The sequence below is a fragment of the Thermobia domestica genome, chromosome 7, assembly GCF_964235325.1.
Source record: "Thermobia domestica chromosome 7, izTheDome1.hap1.1, whole genome shotgun sequence".
In the NCBI taxonomy this organism is placed as follows: domain Eukaryota; kingdom Metazoa; phylum Arthropoda; class Insecta; order Zygentoma; family Lepismatidae; genus Thermobia; species Thermobia domestica.
In genome coordinates, this window is record NC_137460.1 from 291,955,981 (window position 1) to 291,978,136 (window position 22,156).

At 35.6% G+C, this 22,156-nt stretch overlaps 1 protein-coding gene across 1 annotated transcript; it reads left to right on the forward strand.

Annotated features, from left to right (window-relative positions):
• The first annotated feature begins 229 nt into the window (after window positions 1–229).
• LOC145691041 (uncharacterized) lies at window positions 230–18,110 on the forward strand. The gene is made up of 4 exons (XM_081766641.1): window positions 230–344; window positions 7,287–7,435; window positions 8,390–8,912; window positions 14,443–18,110. Exons 3-4 carry the CDS (start codon window positions 8,542–8,544, stop codon window positions 15,572–15,574), a joined length of 1,503 nt encoding a protein of 500 aa, XP_081622767.1. The 5' UTR covers window positions 230–344; window positions 7,287–7,435; window positions 8,390–8,541; the 3' UTR covers window positions 15,575–18,110.
• Window positions 18,111–22,156: the final 4,046 nt, after the last annotated feature.

Below are 22,156 nucleotides of genomic sequence, written 5' to 3' on the forward strand. Positions count from 1 at the left end.
CTCGCCCGGGCGAGTACTTATTTGCATCCCTGCGTTAGAGATATGTTAGGGACACAGGAAATGCGAAGTCATAGGCCATGCAAATGTGGAGGTCTGGGGATGAAGTACCTAGCAAGCCGAAGGCTGATTAGTATACAAGCATCATCGTTACTACATTAAAGTTTCCGATCCTGAACGGTTTTCAAAAGTAGAGGAAGAAGACGTTGAAAATAAATATATTTAACTAAAGAAAGTAAACATGTATTGTTACTTGGATACAAATACTTTTGTAACAATGGAATATAATTAAAATTAGTGAATTAATTTTAAATCAATCGTTTGCTTCTACAATTTAAAATTAACAGGTAACTAAACATGTTCTCTATCCCAATGAAGTAGCACGATTCTGGTATATTATTCATTGTAAAAGGAAAACCGTAGAGAAGCTAGAAAATTGATTAAACCAGTATATGCGTATGAGAAGACGTGCAGGTAAAGTTTCAGCACATCACTCGAAATAATCGTTGAACAATTCTTTCCCTAATGTCCTTTTTATTGTTCTTCAAAAGATTTGCGCTGAGAAACATAGATAAAATTCAAAAGCACCGCAAGAAATACTTGTTGAAAAGTTACGATTTTATTACAAATTGGTTATGAATACGGCACCCGGATGTCTAGTATATATATATATATATATATATATATATATATATACAAAATTACAATTCAAAACACACAGATCAAGCTGTGTAGCTTGGCTAGTAAAAAGCACGAATGCTATCTAACCAAATCAGGGTAGGGCGTAGCTGATAAGCCAGCACTGGGTGCTTCCGAAAGTTGCAGGCGTCAGTGACGGTGGGTATACGCATGAACAAGTAGAATTTAGCAATGACACGAGCTTCAGTAGCACTTGGCATTGTTTCATCACTTGTATACATAAAATACAGCTTCCGTACAATGTGCAGAAAAGCACTTCTGGTAGAAAATATCGTCTAATACTGTCATATTTTACATATAATCAATTACTTTATCAACTGTAAAGCACTTATAATGATTTGGCTTAGTAACCTGTAATTGTAAACCTAAAATACAGCTACATCTTTGTATTTAATGCTGTCGCCCGTAAAAATATGATATATTAGTACTGTATGTCTTTTCATGCAGAGATTAAAGTTAACAGTACACATTCCAAAGTGTGATGTGACAAAACTTGATCGGCACCGACAAAGAATCATTGACCTCTATTACCCATATGTGTAGTCTATTGATGAGATGTCTTTCATATTATGATGGTTAGCAATACATTCGTAGTGATTTCGTGTTATTAAGTAAAACGAAAATAGTAATATTTCTGCAGATCTGGGTGGTGTTATTTCCGTTAACGAATTAAAATAAGGATCCACGTACTTTCAAAATTTACAAGATAAATATGAAATATATTTACTGTCAATAGATGAGTTTTTAAGTAATAACAATATGTGATCTTACTTTTAACAAGTGTAGTTATGGAAGAATTCGTAACAAAAATCGGGTAATTGAAGTTGCGACTCTTCATTAAGCGAGTGTTGAGTGTTTAGAAATGAAGCGGAACCATTAAAGTATCACTGAAGTAAGTACGGGTGTTGCAATATATTTATTATGTTGTAATACACAATAACACACTGAGCAAGGCTATGTGATAATGCGTAAAAAAAAAAAAAAAAAAAAAAAAAAAAAAAAAAAATCACGTAACGGTTTCAACACAATAACTGTGTCCTCATCACTTATATATTCTCCTGAGATCAGCTTCTAATTAGGCTCCGCCCCTTCGTTAAAAAGTAACACTTGTGTGGCTTTCACTTTTATTTTGTAGCTGCACACGTGTCCAATTAAAAGTTTAGTTTTTTAGTTGGATACATTCTCTCCTCTAATTATCCTTATTTTCCTTATTAATTTTTCCTGTTTCTTTTTTCTTCCTTTTCATTTCTTCTTTAAGCAGAATCTTCTCCCACTCTTTATTTATCGAGAATCCTGCATTCCAATTCATCACCTTGTCTCCTGCCCTCATAATCTCTCTAGCTTCCTTCCATTTACTCACCAAAGTTCTGTTCTCTACTTCTATGACCTCTGCTCCTTCCCACCCTATCCTGTGGTTTGTCGCTTTGTGATGCTTGTATATCTCATTGTTGTCCCTTTTCAATCTTACATCATCCTGGTGCTGTTTAATCCTTTCTTGCATTTTCGTTTTTGTTTCTCACGGACTTTTGTGCTTTGAATTTTTGGGCCTTGGAGATCCTGAGTGGCGCCACTCGCATGACTGCTGTTTGGTTTCCGGATCAAGGAATGCAACCACGTTTCATCCTGGGTAAGAAGCTGATTCAAAAAATTGTCCTTGGAATTCGCAAAATGCCGTAAAATCACCTGCGATGATCTCACATGTTCGCGTTTCTGATCGTAGTCCATTTCGCAGAAATCTTGCGCATGTCCAACTGATCATGTATTATTGATCCAACACATCACTTCGTTTGCTATCTCCTGAAGCGAAATCCGTCTGTTACTCAAAATCAGGTCATGAATCTGGTCCACTTTTTCCGGAGTTGATACTGACACTGGCTTGCCACACTTGTCACCATCTTCTGTTGAAAATTCACCACGCTTGAAGTTCGTACACCATTTCTTCCGAGTGGAGTATGAAGATCACTTTCCACCCAATGTGCCTAGCATGCAACCATGGATTTCTTTGGGCGACTTCTGTTGCAGGAAGAACTTCATTACACCTCGCAACTCCTCTTTGGTGAATTTGACATCTGGCTCCGCCATGTTTCATTCAATTACCTGTAAAATAAATCCTGTCATGGTAGAATCGTGAAATTTGGTGCTTAAATATATAAAAGATCAACATTTCACATGACATCAAGTACATCAAGGTAGTACATTCGGAGGGTGTCGGGCCGAGAACTTATCAGCCCTCCTATATATATATATATACAGATGGTGATCAGAAAAATGGAAACACCTGAATGAAATTGTAACTTACCAGATTAATATGGTGTCGGGCCACCTTTCGCCTTCAGAACAGCCTTGATGCGACGTGGGATGGAAACATAGAGGTCGTGAATGGTAGCAAGTAGAATTTTACACCATTCCTCGTGCAGGGCATCGACCAGTTCTGTGAGAGAGGATGCAGGTGGAAATCGTCCCCGGAGACATGTTTCCAAGACGGACCACAGATGTTCAATTATGTTGAGATCTGGGGATTGGGCGGGCCAGGAGAGGTGTTGAACTTCATACCGATGTTCCTCAAACCACGCTGCAACAACGCCAACTGTGTGAATGGGTGCATTATCATCCTGGAAGACGGCGTCATTGTCCGGTAACAACATCCGGATCATAGGATGCAAGTGGTCTCCTAAAATTGAGACATAATCGTTGGCAGTGATTCGTCCGCTAAGTATGATCACAGGACCCAATGAAAACCATGATATTGCGGCTCACAGCATCACCGAGCCGCCGCCATGTTTCACAGTTGAGCGGAGACACTGCAGATCATAAGATTCTTTGGGCGTTTTCCACACATAAACACGGCCAGTGGTTGGGAATAGGGTGAAGGATGACTCATCCGACCATACCACACGTTTCCAGTCCTCAACGGTCCAAGGTGCATGGTCGCGGCTCCATTTGCGGCGTGCGAAAGCATTATGGTCCCTTATTAGCGGTTTGGCCCGTGCAACACGATCCCATAAGTTCATGTCATGTAGTTCGCGGCCGATTGTGATTGTCGAAACAGGGTGGGTGAGGTGCTGATTGAGTTCCTCCGTCACTTGCTCCGCAGTGGCACGACGGTTCTGCGTGACAATGCGCTTTAATACCCGGCGTGACCTGTCACTCATGATTTTCTTCCGCCCACTGTTCCGCTTCCCCGATTGGTTTTCCCGTGTGTTGTGTAGGCCGTCATCACCTTCGACACTGTCCCACGCGACACACCTAACACAGTAGCCACTGCCGTCACACTCACTCCACATAACCGCGCACCAACAATTTGCCCTTTTTGAAAATCTGAGGTGTCTCCCATTTTACACTACCTCCGTCTGCTGCAGCCACTGGACACTGCTGTTCCACTGCGCCTGACGTAGTATGGAGACCGACCTAACACATCACCACCAGCGGTCCGGCGCTGCGGGCGCCACGACACCACTGCCAACCCATACATCTGACGTGTTGCCAACTACAGGTGTTTCCATTTTTCTGATCACCATCTATATATATATATATATATATATATATATATATATATATATATATATATATATATATATATATATATATATATATCCAGCGTGGTCTGGAAGTGGGCGTACCCCTAATTGGTGCTTTCTGACGGTCTTAGGTTTTACCCACATTTTTTGGTAACATTACTTGGCATTGTCTGGGAACATTCCTATCCATGTTCATTTGTTTTCAGTAATTACCTGAATCAGACGTCTACTGGCCACTTCACCAGCTCCCTTTGCCTGGTCTCCAAGAAGTCCCGATCTGACGACACCGGACAATGCTCTCTGGGGTTTCATAAAGCAACAAGATAAGAAACACTCGATATCACACAACGTAGGATTTACGAGCAGCTGTGGAACACGCATTCACCCTCGTGACTCCGTAGTATCTCCGCAAAACATCTGCGAGAACTTTGCGCAGAATTCAGCTGTGTTACGACATGGATGATGATCATACCAATGTTTATGACTCTTAAGACTCCAAGGTAACACTGTACAGACATTCTACCATGACTAACATTATACTGTTGAAACTAAAGGAGGGTACGCCCACTTTCGGATCACCCTGTACATATAATTTGTTTTTTGATTAATTTATGAATTGTTTTCCACTACAAATGTCTATACTTAACGTTTGCAACAATCCCTGCTCATGCTTCCCAATAGTTTCATGTAACAAATTATTCTACACGTCAATACTGTTAGCTGTTTATTACTATTCAGTCATAGTGAACATACTTTTAACATTATTTTATTTTGTTGAAATACGATATTGACACTTACTTCAGTATTAGCATCGAGTAATGAAGATTAGTATTGCCTACTTCAAGTTCTGAACCAAAAAATAGTGACTACAAACCAAATCATTAACCGGTTAAGGAAGCCTGTTCTAGCTGTGTAAAAAAATAGCTAACTCTATATTTACTACCTTAGTCAATAGGTTCTGCGACCTCTATTCTAGCCAGTAGCCCATGTGCCTTTGGTTCATAGATTTTAGTTTTTTTTCTCTTGTCTTTTTGTGAGAAGACAGTCCATTAAACATGCTGATCTCTTGTATATAGGCTCGCTGCTATCAGAGGACGAAAATTCAGATCCAAAATTTCTGTCAAGTCTCCTCCCATATTATATGGCTAATATATATCTCTGGTGTAGACACCAGTACGAGTTTTTCCACGGAAGGCGGTACGAGTTGGTCACCTCGATTGCATCCCGTCTTAAGCTATGTCTGTTTAGTATCGATACTGGAAATGGACGTTTGCTCCAAAATCTACCACCATACGATACTTCTGATACAAACTTAACGACTTTGTCGTTAGCGATGCCAGAATATTTGCCAGGCTAATAAAATATCTGTAATAAACCTTGAAATGCAAGTATATGTAAAACTTCTTTAGGGTGTTTGTGTTAAAATATTTGGCAAAATGGTTGTATATAATCACTTTGGTATCACACAATATTTATGTCTAACGTTCCATGTGTCTCCACGAGACCAAAGAAGACGATCGCTCTTCAATATAACATTTTAATTTATTTCTTTAAGAAGGTCAAGCGAGCTAATTACCTTCTGTAATATTAAAGACAACAGATGAAAAAAAAATAAATTGAAATGCACCCATAGAATACTGGATACTCACTGAAAACTGAATCATCAATCATTATATCGTATTATATATCAACAGCTATCAGTGCTAATTCGCTATTAATAATCATTTGGACTAACTTTAATGAAATAATAATAATAATAACCCAGGTAATTAATGACATGGATTTCGAGGTAATTAATGACATGTAATTTAAGACGAAGCAACTTCAATCATAAAAAGCGATAACCAGTGTTCTAATTATACAATATTCGGTTATGTCTGATACATCAACACACTCATTAAGATGTAGCAGCTTCAAATTAAGCTTCGTAATACTGGGAAAGTAGGCGGACTGGGGTAGTTCAGCTATATGTTACTTTAATTCCTTCAAGCACTTTTTCGACTTTTAACATAGAGTATATTGTTTTCTGCAATACTATCTAATATCTGGAGCTTACAGTGAAAGGAATCCATAGTCGACGAAATTCTCTATTCACAAAAATAGTAACCTGCGAATATTGTTTACATAAGGCATATGGACTACCAAGCAACCAACAACATCCATGCAAGCCAAATATTTCTACAGCTAAAGCTGTCTGGTCTGCCATATCTCTTTCATAAACTGTTTCGTCTGGAATTTCTTCCCCTTCCTTCTCATAAAGTTGGAATTGCTAAATTAGTTTCACATCTGAATCCAAAATCGATCTTGAGTGATTCCATTAAAAATTGTTAATTCAACTCCTCTCCCATTAACAGGATCTGCCAATGTTTCGCTAGAGTTCATATCTAGGTTTAGCGTTGTCACACTCAAAAACAGTAGATATCCTTCATTTAACAGTATCAATAAATATGCTTCAGATTATTTTTATTTAATGGTAAAATGCACAACTGAATTTATTTTTAGCTTTTAGGTTAACTACCTTCCTAAATATTTAAAAACACGTTCAAAAATTTCTTTCACTCCTGTCATTCAGTCGCAGACTGGTGGCTTCTTTCTTCTTCTGCTACGGATGTTAACTACGCACTTGCCTGTGCTGAGTTGCGGATGCAAGCTATAGAAACACATGTTTCACGGAGCAGCATATAAACATAACAGGTGAAGGTCAAATTAAGAAAAGTCTTAAGAAATATTTAAATAAATATGGAATTTTAATAGAATCTGGATAGAGTGTGGTACTGTTATTTGATTGTATTTACTTTCGTTAATGTATGTTCTATGTTCTGCATAATGAAAGTCATATAAAAATATATCGGAATCGTACAGTTTGAAACATATTATATATATATATATATATATATATATATATATATATATATATATAGTATATATATGTGTGTGTGTGTGTGTGTGTGTCCACAAAAAAAAACTCGATTTTATTTGGTTATGAAATGAAAACCTGGGGAATATTGTGTTAACTTTTTCGGGTAGTCGTGTAGCAACTCACAAAGTTTCATGTGATGTGTTTTTCTACAGGCACTCAATGTATGCCCTACCTGTCACACGGCAAACACATAAGCGATAATGAAGCTCATTCTATAATCTGGAAGACATATCCGGCGTGATTGTGTTTACAGCTTCTGTGATTCTCTCCTGCAGAATTTCCATGGATGCCTTTAGGGGAGGTACGTACATTGTGCCCAAATACGAGTTCTCGATATTCTCCATTTTATAAATAACATATTTTCAGAAAAAGTAATTGCGTGTAAGAAATTATAATTTTCATTCATTGCGCGTACCATGTTTACAAATTGCTTCAGTTTTCAAAAGTGTTCTGTTTTCAATTTCAGGACAATTTTAGAGTCTATCTTGTCGATGTATATACTTTTTCTATGTGCACTGTAAACTTTTATCGAATTGTTTTCTTTTTCACATGGCATTTACTCGTTTTCTATAATCTGCTAGGCTTCAATTTCACTCGCTAATTTTCCCTTTCTGAATATATTTCTATTCAAAGATAAATCAGTCATGTGAAGAATCTTTCTCCTACTTTAGTACAAACTTCAGTTTGCAGTCAGCCAAATTAATAATTTAGGAACATCTTAATACTTGAAGGAAAGACAGAACAATCAAGACAGTAATCATGTTGTTTCATGCATGCTAACAGAATCTATTCGTTTCTCGTCTCCAGATATTTCTGATTTGCTGTTCCAAGAACGAAATTACCATGATTTATTTTGTTAAATTATTTTTATGGTGAATAATACTGAGTATAACAAAATAAGAACACGCTAATAATAAACTTTGTGCAGAAGCAGAACGTGATAATGTATGATGCGACTAAAATTATAAGTTAAAATAATGCTTATTTTATACTTGCCCGCTTGTGCAAATTTAGCTTGTTTTTTATATTTTTACCACTTGAGCCATACGGGACGATGATCTCTAGTTTTAAGGTGAAATCGAAACGTCTGTATTGCGTTCATATTTTATTCCTGTCACCGGAAATAATACCCGAGGCCACAGGTACTAATAGTAAACGTGTTAGGTATTAAACTCGCATCGGTGACCACTGTTATTTCATTTATGATTTGATGTGATGTACTTCCTACGAACTAAATTAGATAATCTCGTTTCAGGAGTTGCTGCAAAGAACTCTCCAGTAGTGGAGGACAAACAAGAAAGGAATACAACTTAAAATTATTTAGACTCTTTGAAATCCATAGTTTCTACCTGAATCTTAACGTCAGAACTGCGCGAAGTTTTGTCTATTGATCACCTGAAAATTAGAATGGATCCTCGGATTGAGAGTGGAGAATTTGGCGTAAAACCTGAGACTATTTATGCAATTGAAAGCAACACTGTTTATATAAAAGTAGAACCACTAGAGAATGACGAATCAGTGCCCCGTGAAGATACTGAAACAATATTACCAGACACCGTAGAGGACGATTCACTACGAAGCGGAAATGTTTCTTGTCCTATCTTAAACACAGTTCCGATAAAATCAGACCCTGAAGGAGAAAATGGAAGTATTCTAAGTACATGTAATAATGACATTAAAATTGAAGAATATGATCTTTCTGAAGAATCGTGTGAATTTTTTTCACATGAGTCAATAGACGAAAAGCAAAGTCCTTCAGAGAGGTTAGAAGCTGAAAGGTAATGGTGTTCTTACTATTTGAGAGATAAGTATGCACTTTGAGAGTTTTGTATATTTATGTAAGCTTGACGCAATCGAAATTGTAAGTTCAAGAGTTCACTGCTTTGTGAATAATTGCTGCAAGAGTCACTGCATCGTGAATAATTGCTACTAAAAGGGTTGTTACATAAATTTTAAGCCTATCCAAGAAATTTTAGAACTAGATACTTTTAGGCCGTATTTGTTGATCCCCCTATGATGTTATACCACATTTGGTGTTGATATCTACTTTTGTTCTGATGCAGGTCCAGAAAGACAGAAGAATGAGAAAAATGTGACAAAATGGAGAGATGGGGCCGCGGTGGCTCAGTGGTAGAATGTTCACCTCTGGTGTATGGAGTCTTTGGTTCGATCCCTGTTCGCGCCAAATGAACTTTGTGGTAGATAAACACTGTGTGCGTGGGATTCCTCGGGTTTTCCGGTTTACTCCCATTTTATTCATTTTTCATCATCACCGTCTCCGTTAGCTTAGCTTGCATAACCCTGGAAATGAGCTCAAAGATTTCATGTGAAATGCAGAAATTGAGTGCAGGAGCTGTTATTAAATATCTTCACATGAAAGATCCAAAGCCGTAGGAGATCCACGCCGACATGGTTGTTAGTTTAGGTAATTGTTCCCCTTCATATGCTACATTAGAAAAATAGGTAGCAGAATTGAAGAAGGGGAGAACCTCTATTGAAGATAACACTCGCTTAGGAAGCAGTTACTCAGGAGAACATTGACAAAGTGCATAAAATCGTCATGAATGATCGACGAATAACCATCAAGTGATTGTTTGACCTAATTATCTCGCAGCGTGTGGAAATGAGCAAGGTTTCCTCGAGATGGGTGCCAAAACTAGACACCTAATGAAGAGCTTACGAAACGCAACATTTCAAGAGACAAATCTTCATCTCTTACGCACAAATTTAGATACCTTTTCTTCGATTCATAATAGTAGATAAAACCTGGGTCAGCCATTACCAACCAGAGACCGAACAAAGTTCCAATCACTGAAAACATCCCCTAAGCCCCATCCGAATAACGCCAAGTCTGCGCCTTCAGCTGGAAAATTGATGGGTACAGTTTTCTGGAATTCGGAAGGCATTGTTGGTAGGTTATCTTCCAAAGGGGCGAAGAATGACTGGAGAGTACCATTCAGTCTTCTACACCAACAGTATGATAATATTTGGCAGAAGTGTCGCGAGAAACTGACAACTTTGTGTTGTTTGACAAAGACAATCTTCCAACCCACAAGTCAGTCATCGCGGTGAGAGCAATTCCCGATTTCGGCTACGAATTGGTCCTCAACCATCTTGTTATCCTGATTTCGCACCTTCCCATTTTCATTTCTTTCCATAGCTGAAAACAAAGTTGGAAGGTACTCATTATGATATTGATTATGACATCATGCGTGCTGTAGATGAAATTTCATACGATTTGGACAAATCATTGTTTGTCAGTAGCACTGATGCACTTGAACAACGATAGGCGAAATATATTGACTGTGTGTGGACTATGTTGGAAAGTATCACCATTTATAAACTCTCTGCTGCTGCGTTCATAGGTGGACCTAGAACTTTTGTAACAACCTTTGTAGTTATAAAAACTACCAACTTGATTAAAATATTATAAGAGATTAAGATTATTAGATGTAACAAATGAGCTTGCAGCCTATAAGCTACAGTTGAGGTTTGTGCTCTTCAAAAATCTTGTTAAAGGCAAAAGTGCTTCTGATTGGGCATTTCTTGTCCTTTACCTTATAAAATGTACTACAGATATGTGGGTCTTTTGGCATAAAAAAGCTTAAAACATCTTCCTCTAATCCAGGTTGTGCAATCTGTATTGAGCAATGTAGGTACACGACATATTGAGACAAAGACATCTACATAAGGAGAATTACTTTGCCTAATGTACTAAAATTTAATATATCATCCTTCGAAGAAAAATATATTCCACTATACTCGTTAACAGTTTCGCAAATTGGTAGCTCATGCAATCATTAATGTGTAACAGTTTTAATTTGCCTTCTATTATATATAAGTATATATATATCCCAACAGAATTCTTTTACATGCACGCATTTACACTTTTGGCACAGAGGAGCGGAAGGATAAGAGGAAGTAATACACTAATGATATATTAGGTTTCCAGTATCTCTAATGACCTGGTCTTCAAGACGAAGCACTATTCAATTATTTAAGCTTATAATGCAAGGACGGTTTTATTGCATATTTCCCATTTCCGATTATTTCAATATATCCGAATAAATTGATATAAATGTCCACAGATTAACTTGTGCATGTTAGCGCTTCATTCATGATGTCTTAAACAGAAACCAATAATCTATTTGCAGAAATTTTAAGGTACTTCCAGATGAACTTGGTCGTACGGGAAATATATATACTCAAGTTAACGAGATTGTTGTGATGATTTAGAAGACCATTGTACCGCAACAGCAGTTTCTTTTTGTTGTATTTCTTTGTTTAACAGTGCGCCAAAATTTTCCTTTCGTTGCCACTATCTTTAGTGAAACATTCATATAATAAAATAACTGCTGTCTGACTTTGCTTAAGGTTAATGTTCTTAGAAAAATACATTAAATTTGGCAATCTTCATTCACTGAAACTTTGAGCCCATGAGAACGAATAGTTTCTATAGGTTACTCTCCAGTGTGGGCTAGTCAGTTTAGTAAAAGTATACAAAAATCACTAATCATTTATACACAAATTCTATATACAAAGCAGTTCATTCCTAATAAAAAATAACTGAGAGTCATGACATTGCTAGCGGCGTAATGTTTCTTAAAAAATGATTTTGACTTGAGCTACAGTTTTGGATATATATCTTAGCTTTCATTGGAAATGTTTTATAGATTTCTGAACGCCCAAAACAGTTCTATATTCATTTTAGTCTGAAAATGTACAATGCAAGTCAAGTCAAAATCATTTTTTACAAACATTATGCTGCAAGCAATTTCATCACTGTCAATTATGTTTTTATTAGAAATGAGCTGCTTTATATATAATTTGTGCATAAATGATGAGTGATTTTACCATACCTTTTACTAAAGTGACTTGCCTACACTGGAGAGTAACCAATGGAAACTATTCATTCTCATGGTTTCAACGTTTCCGTGGAACACAGTTGCCGAAATTAATGTATTTGTCCAAGCATATTAACCTAAGCAAAGTCAGACACCAGTTATTGTTTAATATGAATTTTTTTTTCTCTTTCTACTTGGGTTTTCAAGGAATATATTTTTCAGCATCCTGTGCAGAAGATGGATGCTACACAACAGTGAATAAAAGAATGCATGGTTTGACATATCGGGCATAAAGGGAATGTAAAGTATGGTCATAGTGAAAGTTGGTAGTCCCACGAGAACTATACACTAATACTACAGCAGTTCGCACTGCAGTAGATGTTTGAAATGATACCCATCTTGTTGTGCACACTATTGCGAAAACTGGCTGTCACTCCTTGAGAATCCAAGTAGAAAGAACCAGCTTCCCAAAATTTCAGTGATAGTACGGCAGTTGTCCGTGGTCAATTGTTATAGAAAATATATCTTAAGTGACACTATAGGAAAAATCAAGCAGCGCACTAAAGACGAAATAGGTAAGCTTTTCACCGGCCCTTATTATCCTAACAGGCTCATCCAACAAGTGTCGAGTTTTTGCTTTGGAGTGTAGTGGTACTGAAATGGAAAATGAAAACTGGCCACCTCGGAAAAAATGTCGGCCCCCAAAAGTAGGTCGATTATATAATGTGCCTGTAAACTATTCAGATAATTAACGTCGTTTCCTGCAATTCTCTCTTAAGACCTGCATGAAATGTGCCATTAATGGATGGAAATAATGCTCATTTTTAATTTTTTTAATAGATCCATTCAACTAACGCTCCTTTTTTAGTCCACGTTTTGCGTTCATCACGTTGGACTACTCAGTGTTTATCAGCACTTTTAATACGCTCGTCATTTTCTACTCCAGAGCGAGATCGGTCCAAAATCGCCAATTTGTTTAAAGTATGTCAATAATTTCACATCTGAAATATGAGGTCAATTGTGGTTTTCGATGGAGTTAATCACTCTTCTGCAGCCGTCCATAAGCTCGAACTGCACGCATAAATGACAGCTTTCTCATCTTTTGCCGATGAATTCATAGTAAGTCTCCTTAGTACATCCTGGAAGGAATGGACAACAATTCGACAAATCACTAATATCTCAGCCAAACAGAAATTGAAGGATACCTGACGCGTATTTCCTTCTTCCTTATCAGAATGATCCACCACTGCCTCTCTATCAATGATTGTCATTCCACCAGGCTGCACCGGCCATTTGGGACGCTTTATTGAGCACTTTCCGCACCACCGGATAGTAACTTTTGCCTGTCGTTACATAAGTCGGTATACATTACTGTAATATGAGCAATGTGAAGGCTACTTTGTCCCGAAACAGAAAATTCCTTTTCATTTATTTCTATTTTTTTAAATTATTTAGTGTAGGAGACGTGTAATGGAAGATGTTTGAGAGTTGAAATACTATTTCCTGATGTCACTTATTCCTCTTGCAAGCAAGAACGGTACGTTTCCGTTCCCGACTTTTATTCACCTTGTTATTTGTGAAGTCACTATTTTCACTCAAGTTACATGTAATTCTTTATTTGCTCATTCGTTCTATACTTTATTCACGGTGCTTTATAGCACACATTCTTTTCATTAGCTTTTGTTAATGAAGTGATAACTATAAGCTTTCGTTTACCATGGTCGGGGAACTTCACATTGTAGGCTCCAATCTGTTGGTCAAATTGAAAAAAAATCCAGCATTTTAGATTGAGAGCACATACTTTCTATTAATAGATCTCTAATCATTCTTCTGAATCTTCCACAATGGAAGAGGGTCTATATACACAAACTTCGGGGGAGAATAAGCTTGTATTGGGAAGAAGGAGGAATAAATTCAGTTGGAATATTTTATGTAATGGTTCGTTATTCATCTATTGATTTGAGAGCAACTGACTGTCAGGTTGGCTGTCAATGAAATTAGAACTCAGGATTCGCCTTTCGCAGAAATAGCGAAATTTACTTTTCAATAGATATTGTTAATTTTTCAATGGATATTGTTTAGCCCCTTTTTACTTTTTAAGGATACCAATTTCCAAAAGAAGCTGTTTTCATCAGAATGACAATTGTGGCATACATTTTTTAGTTATTCATTATTATAAAGTTCCTTTAGAACGTGGTTATCTGAAATTAGGATCTATAAGTAACGTTGAATAAGAAAGCGTTACAGAAGTTCTTTTCGTTTAATATTTTTAAGATTTTACAAAAACACCTTCAAAATGTTTACAATATTATCTAATTTCCAATTAGTTTTTTTTTTAACGTGTTACTTAGTTCAATGTATTTTAATAATAATATTCTTGTGTTATATTTCTTAAACTGGATCTTTATTACGAAAGTATTACTGACAATGAGTATTACTGCATATTTTGTTATTCATTCCTTAGGGACCATGAAAATTATGAAAATACTTTCAGTACTATACTCAGAAGATCCAAGGATTTTGACCAGTCGTTTCCAAACGCTGCTAGCCAGTCGAGAGCTAATTGTGAAACTAACTCACGTATAGACGGCGATTCAAATCAAAACGATCCCTACGCTTCATTGGCAATATCTAGTCAGTCATCAACTGGTGCGTCCCAGAAACAACATTTCTGTGGAACGTGTGGAAAATCGTTTAATAAAAAAGCTAACCTCAAAAGGCATCAGGAAGTACACACCATAGAATCAAAATCATTCAAAGAGACCTATTCGTGTCCTTTGTGTAGTAAATCGTTTCTTCAGAAACGATACTTAGAGGCTCATTTATTAACGCATACAAGTGATAAATCATTTCACTGTAGTGAGTGTGGTAAGCTCTTTTCAAAGAAAGGTGCTTTGGCAACACATTTGTTAACTCATTCTGGTGAAAAACAGTATACTTGTGATGAATGTGGTAAGTCATTTGTTCGTAGTGATTATCTCAGAAGACATAAATTAAGTCATAAAGATGAGAGGGCATATCCTTGTGACCAGTGTGGTAAATCGTTTAAACAAAAATCTCATCTTTCTAGACATATGTTGAGTCATTCAGGTGTGAAACAGTTTCATTGTAGTGAATGTGGTAAATGGTTTATCGAAAGTATTAATCTTAAGAAACATTTATTGAAACATGCAGAGAAACCACAACCTTGCGACCAGTGTGGTAAAGTATTTGCACACAAAGGTCACCTCAAAAGACATTTACTAAGTAATGCTTGTCACAAACGATATCCTTGTGATCAATGTGATAAAACGTTTACTGAAGAGGACAGTCTTACAAATCATTTACTTACTCATAATATAATAAAACCTTTCTCTTGTAGTGAGTGTGGTCAAACTTTTACACGTAGTAATAACCTTAAAAGACATCTAATAAATCATGCAGGTGTTAGACCATACCGTTGCGATGAATGCGGAAAGACGTTTGCTCATAAAGATCATCTCAAGAAGCATTCCGTTATACATTCCGGAGAAAGGCCGTATGCTTGCAACATGTGTGGAATGTCTTTTACCCAAAGAAATAACCTCAAAAGGCATTTATCGAAATGCAAAGCCTGACTGAAATTGTAGATTGTTTCGTGGGTGAAACAAAAAAAAAAAAAAAAAAAAAAATGTAGACATTAAAACAAAGATCAGGTTTCGTCTTGTCTTTTGCTCCTGTTCAAAACGTTGCCACAAACTCTTAAGCTGTTAGTTATATATTTTTTCTAGTTCATAATTTTTGAAACGTAGATAAGAACATTGCAATGTCCCTCCCGTAATTAAAGGGAGGATATTCAGACTGGGGGTTGGGTAAGAATCTGTTCTTGTAAGGGAGGACAAGTTATGGAAGAATGATGTTCACCAGTAATGATGTATTCAGCTTATTCGTAGAAGGAAGGTGTGCTATTATGCCTATGGATTGAAAAAAAAAAAATCAAATTGAGCAATTTTCACTTTTTAGCACTTCCCGTGTTAGAACTAGGATTTTACTTACAGGATCAGATTCTTGCCCTGAACACAGTTACGCTTTCTCACGCTCTATTGGCAGCACTTTTTTTTTTTTTTTAATTGTCCGTCTCTACTTTCGTAATGGTTTAAAAACTGATAGTCTGTTTGGAATTCGGAGGTTATAAATAACTTCCTGGAAATTCAAAATCTAGAAAATAATGTATCACTCCAATAATTTTTGATATTTTCAAAAATATTGTTCCTTAAATTGTCTCGCTCTTAAAACGGACGATAAAATAAATCACAAACCACTTGTTTCCGCGGGCCATCTTGGCCGCCATTTACGATTTCGTCCATAAGGGGGCAAAATTCGACTAGGAACATGGATTCAGGTTCGAGGAGTCATTATCCGTAAAAATACAAAATTAATAAATGTCTCAAAAATGGAATTAGAATTATTTAAGGCAAAGTTTTCCTGAAAAGTTAACCAGTATATTACATTTTCAAATTTTCGTCGCTTTAATTTGTTACTCGTTCATATTACTGTCAAGTTACAGAATTCTTTTGTAACCTAATTGAAGAGCTTTAAAGTAGTGTATTGGAAAACCACAATATTAGAATTGGTAATGGTGATGATAATCTTTTGAACGCATTTACCTCCCTTGATACAGTGGGTATTTTGATGACAACACCACGGGAGTTAATAACCTCAGATCAAGTTCTTCTCGGTGGTTTTTATTTCATCAAATAGACAAAATCACTGTGTAAAAAGCACACTGATGTCCGGAAGTGAAATACTTTTTTCAGCTATTTATATTAACTCCGCCGACTAAACGGAGGTTTTGTTTTCCATCAAATTCTGGAAACGAAAATGTTGAACGATAAAGAAAACGGCTTTGTGTATATCGTACGGTACACAGCAGCAAACAAACTATCAGATCACCTTGAGGTGCATTTTTGTGGTTGATTTTCGAACTATATGTCACCTGTTAGAAAGTTAAAATTCTTAAGTGCGTAATTTTCATGCATCCTTTGACAATCAACTGCTGTTCAACAGCGTATTATTTGATCAATTATTTTCTTGTGTATGTATTCAAAAATTGCGATGCTACCTAACTATTAATTCGAACTTGTACAGGAAAAATATTAACGTGTAATTTTCATGCTTTGTTTCAACAATCCACTGCTTTGTAATAACATACTATTCAGTCAATTATTTTGCTGCATGTATATTTAAGAATTACGTGCACACACTGTAAGAGCATTTTTATTTTTCTCTCTTCGATGGGCTGAACAATTTAAGGTGAATATTTGAGTGTGTGTGTTTAGTGTCAGAGATAAATTTTGTTACAGTGTAATAGATCTATGTAGTTTTATTGCATTAAAAGTTAATATGTATTTGAAATATATTTCGGCGGACAGTATTTTGTCTTGCTGCTGGTTGTTTCAAGTGGAACGTTAAGCACTTATTTCCATTTATTAATAAAATGGACCCAAATAAAGTGAAAAGATGAGGTTTGCATATCGAGGATGAGGTAATGACCTGATAGTAGTACACGTAAAAAAAAGACTCAATAATCATGAAATAAATATATTTTGAGATGTTGAAAATTAATATTCGCAAAATTATTTATGGAATATATGGATAAGTGATTATGTAATGTTGTCTGGAAATTCAAGCTATGAATCTAATGAAGGCATCATTTTACGAGAGTGTAACACGTCAAATTTAGGGAGTGCCCGACGGAAGTTGAATAATTATATCAGTTTGCTTCTTTGAAATTGTTTAAATTATGGTGTAATTTATTATACAATTTGAAATTGCTGTTCAAAATCAGAATCATTTAATAGGATTTTCAAACGTTTTTGCTTCGATTATTTGTAAAGTGCACGTACCTCATATAGACATTAACTATTTCCAAAGCAATTTAACTAGATTAAAAGAAAATCATCTGATTAAATATATCCAGTAAAAATCATTCAGCGATACAATTTTCCTTAATGTAGTTGTCTTTATATCAATATGTAGCTCAAATGATTGTGGAATTATGTAAATAGTTTATGAAATACGTTGCTAATATTCACGTGATGTATAGAAGAGAAGGGCCTTCATGTGCTTTGTGCATTGTTATACTATTTAAAGTTAAGAACTTACAATATCTGGTAAGTAATGTCCAAATAATGCACACACAAATTATATATATATATATATATATATATATATAGGGTATCTCACCTAACCTTGCGACCTGAAATATTTCCGAAATTACAAAAAAAAAAAAAAAAAAAAAACAAGGCAAAATCTAGTTACACAACAATGTACCTATGTCCAGGGTCTAAAGAATTCTGTGAACAAGTGTCCCTAGGGCCCCAGCGGCTAACTTGAAAATTTCAAATGTAGACACCCTATTTTTATTGCAATTCTGATTCTGCGATTGAAAATAAGCAACTTTTACTTGATACACTAATACGTTACTCTACTAGATATCTCTGTAATCCAAAAAATTAATATAGTACGCACGTAGGTCACATGTGGATGATGATACCTCGAGAAATGCCTTGAAATTTTAATACTTGTTCAAAAATTTTAAAAGATTTATTCAACTAACATAAAACAAAGCTGCCTTTGTCTTCCCAAATTTCAAATAGAAACCCTCTACCGTAAGGCTGATTCGGATTCTGCGACCGAAAATACGCAACTTTTATTTTAAGTATTTTTTCGTTTTTGTCATAGATAACATATAAATCGCGATAATTGTGACAATAATAATAATAAAAAAATAAAAATTAATATTATTGTACGTCACTTGAAATTGATAAATGAAAAGCTGGTTCAAGAGCTGGACATGTTGTGCGATGTGGGTGCTAAGACTTGCAGACAAAGTTATGAACATGTTTGTAATAATATTCTTCAAGAACAGAGATCTTTGTGTGAGATTGTGGACACTATGAAAGTTGATTATTGCCAGCTCTTCGTTGGGACATAAAGTTTCAATTAATAATCGGACATAGTGTAAAAAGACAATTAAGTTACTCATTTTTATCATGTTTATGTAGTTCTGTATAATGACGATTTGATTTGAATATAGAGCATGTGATTTTTACGAGAGGTAAAAGTGATTGTGAATACGTAACGTTGTTTGGTGGATTTATTAAAGTTTAAAATGAAATTATCATTTTGTTGTTATGGTTATGTAGATGTGCATAATTACGATTTGACTTCAAAATGCGTGAAATTCCATCTGAGAAGTGAAAGTAAATGTGAACATTTAAATATGATCGTTTGATCAATTAGTCATTGGGATTGGCGTTTTTTAAAGGATAGTGTGTCTTACGAATCCCTGAAGTAAGGAAGATGAAACTTGACATATAAACTTACCATAAAAAATAACTACACATGTTTCTCACCATTCCTGTAAATTCCGCACCTAAACAAGGACTAATTAGTATAACATTAATTTTTCAACTGTATTTTGTTTCATTTATTTTTAGAAAACGACAAATGTAAGAGTTCTTTATATTAGACACATGAAATTTCAAAATTACTCAATTAAGAACGAGCCAATACATGTTCAGCGTTTTTGAAAATTCTGTCCTAAGAGGAAAATGGGGATAGTTTCTACCAATTAAAATTTCCCACTGTAAGCATTTGCTTAAGTTTGAGGTATGAAATTTGGCATTTCACTTCTTAACTAAAAATAATTGCACCGTATGTTTCCGGAAATTCCCGGAGAGGGAGAGGGAATTAATTAATTCACTTTTCGACATTCAAATCGACTTTCTCTGTCTCTCATCGTTATAGAATCTTCGAGGAGCATTACTGAATGTATTTAAAAGTATTCTAGAACATGGTTTCATCATGTCACTTTCACTGAAATGCGTATCCTAAGAGAGAAGGGGTCAAGGTCTAAAATATTTGCTAAAAATACAGTATCTTAGAAATCTCTTATGGTATGAAGATGAAACTTAATATACAAACCAAGTAGACATGCAATCCAGCGTTTTCGAAAATTCCACTTCTGTCACATCTGATGAAACATGACTGAGAATTTTCGAACATAGCACTTGGCTATAGCCGGGTTTTATCATGTCACTTTCAGTAAAATTCGTATCCTAAGAGGGAGGAGGAGTTAATATATACGCCGAAAATTAAATACCTTCCAAGCCAAGCAGCTGAAACTAGGTATATAAATTTATTAATTAAAGAAGTCGCCATTTGGACATACCCCAGCGTTTTTGAAAATTCTGCTTCGAAAAGGGGTTACAGGGCCATTTCTAAACTTTTTAACTTCCCATTTTGTACTCATAAAATGACAAAAATGACATGTTTGAAACGTCTGAAATGAATATTTAACATAATTAGCATGTGGTTCATATTTATTTTATCAACTCACTATAAAAAAAACATCGTAAAAGTGGAAGATAATTTACATTTCTCACGAAGAATAAATACTGCACCGTAAGAAATACATTTTTGAACTTGGGTCGAGTTAGGCGGTTACATTTCACTTTTGTTGGAATAAACAGCGTAACTGGGGAAGGGTGACAAAATGTAACTTTCAATTTTTTTCCATAAACCTATTCTACCCGTACGAAGAACGGGCTTGAAAATAATAATAGTAAATAACAATAACCATATTGTCACCAATTTACATTTATTACCAGCAAGACTCCTGCTTAGCATTGCAGTGTAGTGCAGGAATATATTTTACCAGTTTTGTCCTTGATTAAAACTTAGTTCTTAGTCAATAGTTATTTTGTGTTTAAATGATAGTTAATTTAATGTTTGTTACAACGTTCGTAATATTTGTAATTTTGAACTTAGTTCTGTCAGATGCTCACTCCTTCCTCGGAAGTTTTTCATGACCTATAAGAGTCGCGCCCACCAGGTTGGGAACCACTGTTCTAGGGACTAACTGTAAACTTGAGAAATTTAAACCATACATAGGATTTGTCATGTAGGGTCCACTAAGAAAAGATTTTGAAAATTCACGAAGAGAGGGGTAAAATTGAGAGGAAGTTATTTTAATAAGGTAGCCTTATCTGCGAAACATACGAGCTCCTTCGTGGCTAAGCGGTTATTTACGCACCTTGTCGTGGAGACGCGGATTCGATTACCGACGGGAGCTCATGTGGTCCGGATTTTACGTTAATCAATAGGCACCAACTCATAGCCTCGCTGATGAAAGGGATGTTAAGCTCAAAAAATCAATCAATTCAAAACGTATACGGTTAGGGACTTGAAAATTTGGTATTTGGATTTCTCATTTAAAATAATTTGACATGTGTCAGCAATCTTTTTATTCTTCAGTACTAAAAGAGAAGAAAGCAGGTCGAAAGGAAACGGGTGGGAATTGCAATTATTATAATAACATGTCGACATCTCGGAATCTCTGAAGGTTAGAAACATGAAATTTGCTTTAAAACTTCTCATTTAAAACAGACTATTGTAAAGACAGTAAAGAAGACCACACAGTATTTTCTAAAGTAATATTGAAACCACAAGTTGTAGTATATTTCTACCACTTCCGATTTTAATAAATATTCGAGTGGACGTGGAGTATATTATAGGGACGCTTAATCGAATACAAAACCCGTGTCGCGCTATCTGTTATCGTTTGTCATGTCTTGTTCAAATAAACATTCTGAAAAGCACTGTAGTCTTACCTACAGTTGGAATTAAATCAAACAAATGTGGATTTTCTTTGATCAATTAAGACGTTTATTTAGAGCCAAAGCATTATAATTTCCTATTGCAATTTCCAAAGTATGATCTTTCAAACAGGGTGGATGGCCGAGATTTCTTGAGCAAGACTGTACAACGGTGAACATTAAAATCAGAAGTAGTTGAGTTTTAATACTTGCGATTTGATTAGATGGTTAAAAGAAGAGGTGGTACTCATTCTTATAACGCTATATCAATTAAAAAATTCTTCTCGTTATCTCATAGGTTTTGGTCTATATTGCTTAAATTGAAACCGGGAGTCATAGTGGATTACTGCTATTTCCGATTTAAGTACAGAGTAAGGATAGAGACGAAATGTATTCTTGAGTTGCTCAGTCGATTGTCGAAAACAGCTTCTTGCTTCAATAACCGTTTTTACTCTACCCTGATCAAAAATAAAACCGAAAATAATTTATTTTGATTTCTACTACTTCTAGTTTTGTCAAAATGTTAACCCTTAACAGGAAACGTTATTTTTTTCGCTT